This window comes from Plectropomus leopardus, chromosome 15 (assembly GCF_008729295.1).
Source record: "Plectropomus leopardus isolate mb chromosome 15, YSFRI_Pleo_2.0, whole genome shotgun sequence".
NCBI classification, from domain to species: Eukaryota; Metazoa; Chordata; class Actinopteri; order Perciformes; family Serranidae; genus Plectropomus; species Plectropomus leopardus.
Window position 1 is genome coordinate 24,238,909 of NC_056477.1, and position 12,794 is coordinate 24,251,702.

At 38.8% G+C, this 12,794-nt stretch overlaps 1 protein-coding gene across 1 annotated transcript; it reads left to right on the forward strand.

The window, feature by feature from the left end:
• Positions 1 to 1,595: 1,595 nt before the first annotated feature.
• Positions 1,596 to 12,201, forward strand: pdlim1 (PDZ and LIM domain 1 (elfin)). Its single transcript, XM_042502296.1, has 7 exons — positions 1,596 to 1,881; positions 4,291 to 4,442; positions 5,002 to 5,086; positions 6,209 to 6,393; positions 9,146 to 9,294; positions 9,461 to 9,578; positions 11,609 to 12,201. Exons 1-7 carry the CDS (start codon positions 1,789 to 1,791, stop codon positions 11,793 to 11,795), a joined length of 969 nt encoding a protein of 322 aa, XP_042358230.1. The 5' UTR covers positions 1,596 to 1,788; the 3' UTR covers positions 11,796 to 12,201.
• Positions 12,202 to 12,794: the final 593 nt, after the last annotated feature.

The window sequence follows — 12,794 nt, forward strand, 5'->3', positions numbered from 1 at the left end:
TTCAGTCCTTTGGTTAAATCTGATGTCATTCTATCTTTTCCCATAAGTAATAAATCACGAAAAGACCAAAAACTGCAATGCATTTCATCATTTTCTGACTTTCCTCTCCTGTCTGAGTTTCTCAGCTCATTTTCTCCAGATGAATATGTTTAATGTTAAAGGAGCTGTATGCAACATTCAGAGCATATCTGCGATTCAGACTCTGGGCTGGGATTGTCTGCACACAGCTCTCAACACTGGGGTGGCCTAGCTGGCAGCTAACAGTACCAACAATGCTAAAACTACCATCACTGGCATAAATCTGCTCAGCACTGCAGTTTTTATCAAGTCTAACTGGACCAGTAGCAGATGTGCTGGGAACTGTTTTAAGATGAGAAATGATACACATTTTATGTGCTGGTAAATAATCCACAGAGGAACAAGCTTATTGGCTTTGGATACAGGTTAGTAGGATTCATTGTTGGTTTTGATCTCTTAGTATAGTATCATATAGTATAGTATTGTATAGTATACTATAGTATGGTATAAAAAAAAAAATTTGACCCGGGGTCCCATTGTTACTTAACGCTTTGAAACCTGAGCAAACTCGCTTGATGACACAAAAATGAAGAAAATGACCAAAGAATTAGTATTAAATTAGTAATAAGTACAAGGAAATTACCTGAAAATTAGTTTTTAAAAAATAAATTTAAAAAATAAGGAATGAAAAAGAAAGTTACAAAACAAGTAAAAATGACCTGAAGAAAGTTCTTTAAAAAAATATAATAATTCTTTAACCTAATTTCAAATATGTAACTATGAAAATTAGAAATATATGCAGGGATGTTTTTTTGTTTTTTACTAATTGTTCCCCCTGGAATTTGCTCCCTACTTTTTTAAATATTTTTTTTAAAATCTACTTAATTTCTGCAATTTGTTGAACATTTCATACAAAGTTGCTCATTGCCTTTTCTTCCCCAGTTTTTTTGGGGGGAGAAAATCCCACCAATTTGCTCAGGGTTTAAAGGTTTCAAAACTTGTGAAAGGCATCTGAAAGCAGCACAAGAAAAGTAATAAGGTGAGGTGACTTTATTTGTACCCGTAGGTAGATTTGTTTTGCAGCATAACAGAGAGAGCATCCATGTTAGTTTACAACATTAAACACAGAGGACACAAGCGTAACAGACAGGGCAAACATCGGGTACTCTCAAGCTTACAAGAAACAGGACTCAAGAGAAGCCACTAAAGCAAAACTTTATTTTATTTAAAACTTTAACTTTATTTAAATGAATGATAGCAGTTGGAACAAAGCTATCCTGTAGCTTTGGCCTACACCTAATACTTTAAAACCTTCGCCCAGAGGGTAGTAGCTGAAATTCCTCAGCAAGAGGATGGGAGTTGCCACTTGTAATGTGTCACTCCAGCTTTCAAAGGGTTAACCACGATGACAAAATGACCTCACATTTCTGTAGGCTTGATTAGCTTTTACACACATAGCTTTTACACACACACACACACACACACACACACACACACACACACACACACACACACACACACATATATATTACGGAGTGAGCCATTTTGTCAATAGACGATCTTTGCGCTCTCACTTATCAGCGAGGAAACTTCAAAATCTATTCGTCCAACTGTAACCTGAGGGTCCTCCCCCTGCTCTGCTGCTGAGAGCCAGCCTGAAACTGTGACTGTCGACAGCGGCACATGTCAGGAGCAGGAGGAAGTCACCTCTGAGGCAGACCTTTAATAAAACACACGACAGTTTAGTTTCTGTTAGCCGACATCACCGTGATGCCTCTCCGGGTCGCGCTGCAGGGTCCTGGGCCGTGGGGCTTCAGGCTGGTGGGGGGAAAGGAGTTCGACCAGCCGCTGACAATTTCCCGGGTAAGTGTTACTGTTAGCTGTACGGTGTAGTTTGGTGTAACTACACCTGGGCATGTCCCGACGAAACTTTCACCCCTCGCTGTTTCCTCTCGACTGTCCTGAGAGCAGACTGTGAGGTAACTTTAGCTCGACTCAACAAAAGGCTAACGTTAATTCACAGAGGCTAAAGTGGCATCACTGTAACTGTTAGCTAACTATTGTTACAGTGTGTGTCGGCATCTCGAGCTCTAAGCTAATGACAATAAGTGTTTTACTTTCCTTTATAAAGTTTCATTTCCCCATTTCAATTCTTTCGGTACTAAAGCTGTATAATTATCTTATTTCTTTTATGTATGCTAACTGCAAGCAACTGTGAACTTAAGTGTACAAGTTAACAGTGGACAAATTCCTTTTAAATAATGTGGGGAAAAAATGTTGGAACAACTTTATTGACATGAGCGATTATCTGAGCGCATGTGTTCATTAATATGGTTATTAAGTATTTAGTTATTATATTCATGAGCACACATTTTTAGGTTGATTCCTGAATAAAAAAAAGTTTTTCACATTATTTAAAAGGGATTTTAAAGTGTTATGTACTGTAACCATAATTATGAAGACACGTTTTTAAATTTTTCTAACAAATTTTTTCCACATTATTTAAAAGGAATTTTTAAATGTTAACAAAATGATAGCAGAGATACACCAGTCTTTATAGAGGTGGGAATCAGCAGTGCCCCTACGATACGATATTTAAGTCATGATACAATATTTTTGCAATATTAAAAGCGATGCGGTATTTCGAGTATTGTGATAACACATATTGGAATTGTAAAGCGATTTATTGTCTTTTTTCAAATTCTGTCCTCAAAGGAAAACCTTGTCAACATGTTTTCTATAATAATATGAACTTTTCAGTCTGATCACTTCACTTCACTCATTGTTATCGCTGCAAATTATATTCAGTGGACTATAACAGCAATTGATTTTGTTAGTCTGCTATGCTACCAAAAGTATCATTTTGAATTTGTAAACTTACTAACTTTATATAATTTAAAAAATCCGTACTCCATCTGTGTATCAATACCCATGCGATAATATCGCAACACTATGCTGTTTCAATTTTTTTCTCTCCCACCCCTATTATTTTATCATGTCTACTAGGGATGTTAACAATTAATCAAAGATTGATTAATGGTTGTCAGAACTTTGAAAAGCATGTCACATGTTAAGGAAAAAATGTGTTATTGTATGGTATAAGCAAAGTTTTTTTTTTTAAATCTTGATGAAATGATCGGTAATTTTAGCCTTAATCAATTAATGAAAGGGCTTACCATTTTCAACGTTAACGCCTACAGACTTTCTTACATATTTGATCTCTTTTAGTCCTAACTTTAAATTAAAAGCACAAAATGTACAGGCAAAAAAAAAATCATTTTTTATTCTGACATCCCTGAGTGTCCTCCTTGTCTAAGCTGACAGTGTTTGCAGCCCGTTCTGTTACTTCACAACAGCATGGTGTACATAAATGCAAAACTTAACTCTGCATCATACATGTTTTACGGCGTGACACTCCTGTGACAGTAATGAATGAGAATATGACCTTCCCCTGTGTACTTTGCCTGAGTGGCATCTGCTGTTCCTGTTGTAAATGTTTTTACAGTGGTCGCTCCACTCCACCCATGGAAAAGTGATTAGGAATTCCTGGACTGAGTCTCTGTCTGCTTCAAGCCTTTATCTCTGATAGAGTGTCTGCACTCCAGGGAGCCCCGGCCGCCTGAAAATACCTCTCTCTCTCGTGTTTACTGTAAATATGGAAATGTGTGTAAAGATCCTTGAAGGTCAGATTTAAAACAATACACCTGTAGAAGTAAATTATAAATAAATTAAATTATATAAATTAAATAAAACTTTCAGACTTATTAATTATTTATCTTTGGCTTCAAATCAAATTTGTTTTTTCCACATATTTATGATTCAAGTTTTGTTTTTTATTGCAAAAGTAGAGTTTGTATTTCATTTATATAGCACTTTCAAAAGCAACACAGGTTTTGCACCAATCGCTTCACAATGACAGACACGTATGTGCACCCGACAAGTGTAGAGACATAAAATGCAGAGATGAATAAGGGAAGATCTAAAACAATAAATTAAAACTAATTTCAAACCCAAGGATTTAGGTTAAAAAAAAAAACAGAATAAGAGTTTAAACACAGTTTTAAGCTTAAAAACATCACAGTCTCAGCTTGTGTAATGGCAGGCGATTAATCAGCTGCAGAGCCGCTACAGAAAAAGTCCTGACTGGTCTTTGAAAGTATATAAAGGTACAGCTTTTTCTCAGGATGTGTGTACCCTAAAACCTTAAAATCCAAGCTCACGTCCGGTCCAAATAGCTGCTGCTTCTTATCAGTCACGTCTCCTGTGTTGTAGGTCACCCCCGGGAGCAAAGCTGCCCAGGCCAACCTGTGTATGGGAGACATGATCTTGGCCATCAACGGAGAACCGACGGAGGGCATGACTCACTTGGATGCACAGAACAAGATCAAGGGGTGCATAGACGAGTTGGTGCTCTCCATAGACAGGTAGTGTGAAGCAACATGTGCCAGTCTGATCTGCATAGCCGCAGGCCTGAAAAACACTGAGTAATACGAGAGCGCTCGGCCGCAATCCAGGTGTTCAGGAAGTGATGTGTTTATTCGTGGTTTTTTTACAGGACGAGTGGGTCTTTTGTTTCCCTGAAGTCTTTACTTTGAGTCATGTATGTACGCTAAGCTCTGTTGTAATTTTGTGTTGTGTCATTTGCATGACATCAGAATTCTCTGGTAGCTGATTTCAAGCAGCAGAGATGTTGAAATGGAGTCAGCAGGCAGGTTAAAGCAACTATGTTTGTTCAAATTAGGAGGGAATGTAGTGAATGCAGGGGTGGAGTAATTGTCAAAAATGCATTAAAAAACATACCTACAGATGAAAAAACAAAAAAAAAAACCTCAGGCTTGTTATATTTAAAGCCAGCATGTGGCTGAAACTGTGATTGAAACTGTTTTTAAGACCAGCATTACATCAATACTCCTCTTTTTGTTGTGATTTTAGCATTTTTCAACAATATTGATGAAGAATTCTTGTCCTTTCTCTGGTCTATAGGTCAGAAACTAAACTGTGGTCGCCGCTGTCGTCTGAGGAAGGGAAGACACATCCGTACAAGATGAATCTTGCATCAGAGCCAAAGGTGTGTGCGCATGTGTGTGTGTGTCTGCGGTCTCAACACCAAAAGAGCTTTTCAAATAACTCATTTAGCTTGAAATCTGGGAATCACAATTACAGGTAGCCATTAGCGTCTGGAAGCCTGCATGCTCCTTTCCCACCGCGCCCACAAAGCCGTGTGGGTTGGGTTTTTTTTTTTTTCTTTACACTGCCAACGATGAAGTCATTGTTTACTTCCCAACAGGAGGTTTCCTAGGAGACGGTAGTTTATCAGCCAGACTCTGACGCAAGCCTCAGTTCCTGCCCGCTGAGTGGAAAGTTGCGGCCAAAGTGTGAATTCATGTAGGAAACGGTGTGATGTGTCTCAGGCTCTGTGTGTTTCACAGGTCACAGATGTTGTGCATTTTTCTCACACACACAATAACACGTGTTTCAAGTGCTTGTCTGGAGTCTGTCGCTTTGACGTCTCGCCACTGTTTATTACTTTAAACCATTGCTTCATACTTTTTAGGCTATTTTTTTTAATGTACGTTTATTTGCTCACAGAGACTCTGGGGTATTCTGCTATGTTATAGTCAGCTTGAAGCATGAGCTATATTTGGAGACTTTTCCGTGTTCCCACTGTGAAGCATGAGCTGGATTTAGTGGCATTTATGCGCCCACTTTCATGGCATGCCAGTGTCATGACATGTTTGTTCTTAAAGGCCGTTAGCTATAATTAAGGCAGAATCCAGTCATACATTATCCTGCTAAATTATGTGTGACTTTGAGTCAAACCAGAAGCAGCAGCTGGAGACGCAAATATGAGGCTGTTTTGACGTTTTCAGTGGAACAATCAGTTTTCAAAGTGTGCAGTCGCAGCATTATTGAATCCATAGTTGAAAACACAAAAGGCTGGGTGTTTTCAGACATTGAGTAATATTCCTAACTGTCTTGATATCAGCTGTGCGTTTGTACACGTGCAAGCTCATAAAACACAATCTATATTATAGTTTGTCTGAAGACGTCAAAAGTTTCGTCACCAAGTGTGCACTGCGAGTTGCATGTTTCGGACGGCGTGCCAGTTATTTCACAAATCTGTCACTCAGCACCTTTTGCTTTGTTACTCACAAAAAAGCTTTAACGGGGACAACTTTGATTTTTACAGGAGGTGAAGCACATAGGCTCGACCCACAACAGGAGCGCTCTGCCCTTCTCCAGTTTTGGCCCCAAAGTTGCGACCAACACGTACAACAACCCCTCTGGTCTCTACTCTTCAGAGAACATCAAGGACTTCAACGCAGCCGTGGATGTTGTTAAAAGCAGTGCTACAGCGAATGAGCCCGACAACAAGTAAGATGAATCACAGACAACACCGCTTTAGTCAAGACAGATCTAAAAGAAAACGCAGTAATATGATGACCTTAAAGGAACAGTACACACCAAAATGAAAAATGCAGATTTTTCCTCTGACCTATAGCGTTATTTATCAATCTAGATTGTTTTGGTGTGAGTAGCAGAGTGTTGGAGAGATCGGCCGATATCAACAGACCTTGTTGTGAGCAGTTTCATGTGGGAACTGTTTTATTGCTACTGAACTAAGTCGCTGACCAAATCTCAGAAGGAAGTGTTCATCTACTCATTAACGAGAGGCTCTGGCCTGTGCAGCGTTTCCCCACAGAAAAAGAAAGAGTGGCTGTAGTTTCGGATGGCGTTTTTTAAAATCTATTTCTTTATCATTCTTTGTCCCTTACCTAAATGGGGACATTTTTGCGGGTCTGTAGCGCAGCGCAGGTAGAACTCATCATGAGTTCAGAGAATCATGATAAACAACCCAGCTACAAAAATATAAAATCAATATGTTGCGGCAGATGTTTTCATTATGGCAGGCAGACGCAAATACATGAATATGTGGGAAACTCTGTTGTGACGGTTTGAGAGTGCAAGCTTCCTTTCTCCTCCCAGTCTGTGCCAGTCAGTATCGAACTTTGATCACACTGTAGACTGTTACAGGATTACAGAGTCATCGGAGCTGAGTTATCGACAAAATAGAACAATATTTTTGACTCACTATTTCAGGTTGGACTGTTGCTTTTAAGGTGAATTCTGTGAAGGGGTCGAACACTATTGGTTTTTCAGGGCCGAAATCAATCCCGATTATGACTAGTTAATGAGACTGATCACCGATATTTGGAACCGATATACATTTACAATAAACATGAAAATCTTTCAGTCAGTATCTAGAATGTGGAATATAATCAAAAACTGAAACTTTCAACATCATAAACAGCAAGTTCCCAGCTACTTGTCAAGTGAAAATAAAAATGTATAAATAAAAGTAGCTCCCTGAGGTTTTACAAAGTAAAAGTTCCCCCCATACTGACACTTTCTTTGCACTTTTTAATTAATTAATTTTATCTGCGATCATTAGGATAAAATGCTGATGCAGATAATCAGCAAAATGCCAAATATCGGCCCCAATAATCAACCAGGCCAATAAACTGTCGACCCCTAACCGTGTGTTTATCTGGCATCGACATCTACAGGTTGCTTTGTAAGCTGTGTTTCTAAAATATCTAATACTGTCATATATGACAGAGTATACACACTCTGTGGTTCTTACTCTGCTTAGTTTCTCTTCTACTGTGTTAAATCCAAAGTGTGTGCACACACCATTTAATCAGAAAGAGCAGGTTAAAGTTTAACGACATGCTCCACTGCACTCAAGGTTGCTAACATGCTTTAGCTCAACGCTCACACGCTTCTTATTGTTGTGATTTTCTCATGTTTCACAGTTGAAACAACCCCCAACAGATTCATCAACCATCACCCAGCAATGTTAGTACTTTTTGTCTTCAGCACCGAAGCCACATTTTCACTGCAATGAAAAACAATCATTTCAAAAGCACTTTGATCAACGAGATCGAGTTTTTCTGTAAAGAAACACAATGCATCTAAAAATCGATCATTTTATTGATTGAAAACACTCCCTCGTAGCTCAGGGGCTGGTTGGCTTCTAACTGCTGGAATCAGGTTATACTCAGTAGATTTCTGTTTGTTTGCTCAGCAAAAATTGAGCTTGTAAAATTTAGGCCAGCTCCCAGAGGGCTGGGTGATACATGTCTTTACACGTCATAGTAATGTGGGTATGACAAGGTGTTCACACAGCTATAGTCAAAATGGTTTCGAGAGTTTTATCACTAAATGCAGCCTTTAAAGGTCCTTTTATCGTAAAAAAAAAACCAAACTTGTCTTTCTTGTCTATAAAGTAGGTATAGTAAATAATATAAATACTTACAAGTATCAAAAGGCTCAATCCACAGAAAGATGCTCACAATCCACATTCAGCCACTGAGCCTTTAAACGAGCTGTCAGGACTTAAGTTATGATGTCAAAACTACACTACAGACACAGTTTCAAACTTGTCAACAAAGCGGTACAGTCCTTCCCCTGTAAATGTCATGTAAAGGTCAACACTCACAGCAAAGTTTGACTCTATCATGTCAAGCCTAACCTGAAACAATGGGTTGTGTGCTGAACTAATCAAGATGTTTTAGTGACAACAAAGGTGAACAGAACTTGGAAACCCTCGACTGAATTATTTTTAGCACAGTCTGATTTAATTTATCCTAATCCCTTCAACACCTCAAAGACTGTCTTCCTGGTTGAGAAGTCAAGAATTACACACAGAAGTCTGTTAATCCGTGTGAAATTGAGCTGTCTCAGCACAAAGCAAATGTCGCACAAAACATCTAGAACTTAATCTGTGACCAGGATTAAACAATAAAACATGATAAAACTAAAACTGTGAGGTAAAACATTGTCTTCTACACCCTGCACAGTGATACCTGGTCTGCTGTTGCCAGTTAGCTCAATAGGTGGCGCACTTTCGTAGAACAAAGAACTCTGATAATGCGCCCGCGACTGAGTCATTCAGCAACTGTCGACCAGATTCACAGTACATGTGTTGCACCCCAATATTGTGACACTATTTGATTTCTCCTCTTTTAATCCTCCTTTGCCGAAGGCCCTTTGACTTTGTTTTCACATTTTTGCATCCCGTGGCTCCTGCAGACATGTTGAAATGTAAACATTTGCTTTGTAGGGCTCCATCAGATCCATCGCAGACATGCAAGCGGACGCATGTAGCAGCGGATTCAGAGGTTTACAAGATGCTGCAGGAGAACCAAGAGTCTGATGAGCCTCCTCGGCAGTCGACTTCATTCAAAGTGCTGGAGGAGATCCTTCAGACAGGTACGGATCCTGCGAAGCTCACAGCTTCCTCAAAGAGCAGTCAAGCATTACACTGTTATGTTTGTTTTCATTCCTGATGACTTGAAATCCCAATTATAGATGTGTGCAAAGCCAGTGAAGCTCAAAGCATGTTAAGATCATTATTTTGTGTGTCTGCTGTTTGCAGTTGACCCTGATAAACCGTCAGGCTTCAGGAGCGTCAAAGCACCCTCAAATAAGATTGCATCATCAGTGGGGAACACAGAGAAGTTACCCTCCTGCGACAAATGTGGATCTGGGATTGTGTGAGTATTCAATGATTCCTCGGTGCTGTTTAATAGATGACGTGTTTGTTTTTGCAGCACTTTGGGAGGCGTACCAGAGCCATTAATGACTTCATACCTAAACATCAGCCCAGATTCAGTGACACCTGCTGTTTATCTTGTTTCTCAGTATTTTAACACCAAAAACTTCCACATAGTGACGCAACACTTAAAGGCCCGCAGTGTTGATGTCTCTGTTTGGAGTTTGTCTCCACCTGGTGGCTGCAGTAGCATCTGCTTATGTTAGTGGATTCACCCCCAAAATACATTCTTGAGACCTTTTAAAAAAACTTTTAGTGAACTTTAGTGCTTTGGATTCAGGAATCCTAAAAGTATGTGTAGTTATTTGTGACGGATGTTTTTCAGCAGATAATAATAAGGGCTTTTTACTCATGTCAGGTCTATTTGAGATCCACTTAGTGATTCAAGGGGTTAATTATGTGACAGGACGCTCTCAACAACCCTTATTTTTATTAAAGTTTACAAAGTTTTGTTGTTGATGTTTATTTGAAATATGAGGTAATGTGTTACAAATTATGTTAGCCAAATTTGATTCAGATTTTTATTACGAACATTCGACCATTTGTTTATTTTTTACCACAAAGAGTTTGAGAGTTTGAACGGGGTTCAGCAGGATGTTTAGAGCAACTTTTATGTAATGAAATAAACAAGCCAAATTCGCCCTCTGGGTTAAGGTTTTTTTTTTCAAAACCATTCAAGACTTTGCTATTTTGAAATTAACAAAAATAATTACCTAATAATCGTTGCATCTTAAACTGATTGCATGAAGCGTCTGTAAGTAAGAAATATATATCAGCCCTGTTTTAGGTTTTGTTACTTTAAAACTTATTTTTCATGCACAGTTATCTTTCAAAGTGAGCAATATATGAGAATCAGAATGGCCGTGACTTTTGTTGCATCTTTTTCTGTCCCCTGCCATAACCCTGCTCACATACATTTACTTTTGGTTTGGTACATTTTTTGTGGTTTATGCACCTCAGTTCCTGTAAAAGGAAATCTTAACACTATGACATAACAGGATTTTAGTCAAACATGTGCAACTTTGTGGCAGCACTTCTCCTGTTTCAAAGTGACGGTGCTCTCATGCACAAAAATGTTTTTCTGTGTTTGACTGGTGCTCAGAGTAAACTCCATCCATCGCCTTTTAGGATGAACTGGAAGAGCGACTGTGAGGGAGGCCTTATCGTAGTACATCACTGACCGACCTCAGTAATTCTCTCGCGGCTGCATGGGAGTTAATCCCTGCAGCCAGGTGCAGAATTATTGAGGAAAGCCTTCCCAGAAGAGGGGGAGCTGTTACAGCAGCAGATTGACGCTCATTGTTTGGAATGAGATATTCAACAGTTACTAATGGGTGTGATGTTCAGCCGTCCAAATAGTTTTGTCAGTGTAGTGTAGCTCCAAAGCTTTTGCAGTGCACACAAATGAGTCATGAGTTAGTGTCTGCATAAATTACATGCTTTTTTGTCTCAATTATGTTAACCCTTAGAGCTGGTAAAGTAGATTTTTTTTTTTTTTTGATTATCACAGTCTGTAATATTTATATGATCTGCAGCAACGCTGATTGTGACTGCACCTAGTGAAAATAGCACACATTTTTTCCATATGCCAAATATGGTAAAAGATGACATCATCAGGAGGAAGATAGTAAAATATACAAAAATTCAAAGGCAAAGAAAGAAAAGACAAAAAGATACCCCTTCATAAAACTATATATGAAAAATATATTACATATAATATATTACAATAATATATACAAATTGCAGCTTGTGAATGAGTCTCAATGGTGCATTTTATTTATTTTTTTTTTGCATGTAACAGTATGAATGTAACAAGCTGAGCTGGAAATGCCAAGATTAAACAAAAATACACAATCTTGCCAAACTTCATGTCATATGCATCAACACTGCCAAAATGATCAAATGTGAAGTGCATTAAAAACACCAAACAGTTCCTCGGGGTTAAATGTGATCTTTAAATGTCTTCTTCAGGGGGATGGTGGTAAAGCTGAGGGACAAGTTCCGTCACCCCGAGTGCTACACCTGCACAGACTGCAACGTCAACCTAAAACGGCTGGGACATTTCTTTGTGGAGGACAAGATTTATTGTGAGACGCACGCACGCGAGCGAGTGACCCCGCCCGAAGGCTACGACGTGGTCACCGTCTTCCCCAAGTAGAGCGCTCCCTGAGCTCAGCCTCGGACTGCATGCCACTATAGGACACCATGACATTACCCGACACATGATGACATGTAACTCTTGCTCTCTCTCTCGCAGTACGCTTCAGTATAGTCACGGTAGGCAGGACAGTAGAGAACTGCATCTCTGAAAATGTTGATTTGCACATTAACTTTGGCCTCTATGAAAAGAAAATTAACGAATACTATAAGATGGCATTTTTTTTGTTTCTCCTCCCCCCCAAAAAATCCCCAAACATTTTAATGGCAGCCACTGTGTTTAAGTCATACTTGTCTTTGTATTTGATGTTCTTTTGAATCATGGAAACAGCGAAAAACTTCATTTCACCCCAAGACACATGTTTTCTACAGTTTTATTTTTAAATAAATAGACCTACTTTTATGAAGCAAAAACACATTTCAGTATCATGACCTAATAAATATTTTTAGCTTAAACAAATGATCTCGTCCTCCCAAATCATTGATTGTGCTTTGTGGTGTGTTAGTGAACTGGGAGTAAATTAGTGCAACATGCTCATAAATTGCAGAGGTGTGGACTCAATTCGCTTGACTTGGACTCGAGTCACAAATCTGATAATTTTAGACTTGACAAAATCAAAGACTTCAACTGTTCTTAGACTTTTACAACAATGACTTTTGCCTTCAAACACACAATTCACAAAACTCATTCTGTTGTGGTTACTGGTTGATGGTGCTAAACGCTTTGAATGTGCAAGTTAGAACCACAGTAACAAAGAAATGCACATTTTAACAAAGCAATCATGGTTTTTGTAAACGCAATATACTATTAATTTGTTGTTAAATGTCATTAAATCTGGTTAAGAACACATAATAACCTCTGCAGGACTCAAAGTTAAGGACTTGAGGATTTGAGGGCAAAGACAGTTACTTGTGACTTACAAAACTTTGACTTGTTCCCACCTCAGTGAATTTGTGTTCTAGAACAAAGAAATGGCCCCAAATAAATTACTAAATATTT

Bases quoted from the DNA above. Each gene is read 5' to 3' on its own strand.
- pdlim1 (XM_042502296.1), top strand. From the start codon at position 1,789: ATGCCTCTCCGGGTCGCGCTGCAGGGTCCTGGGCCGTGGGGCTTCAGG. The intron at 6,394-9,145 runs GTAAGATGAATC...TTTGCTTTGTAG, and splicing joins GCGAATGAGCCCGACAACAA to GGCTCCATCAGATCCATCGC. The intron at 9,295-9,460 runs GTACGGATCCTG...TGCTGTTTGCAG, and splicing joins GGAGGAGATCCTTCAGACAG to TTGACCCTGATAAACCGTCA.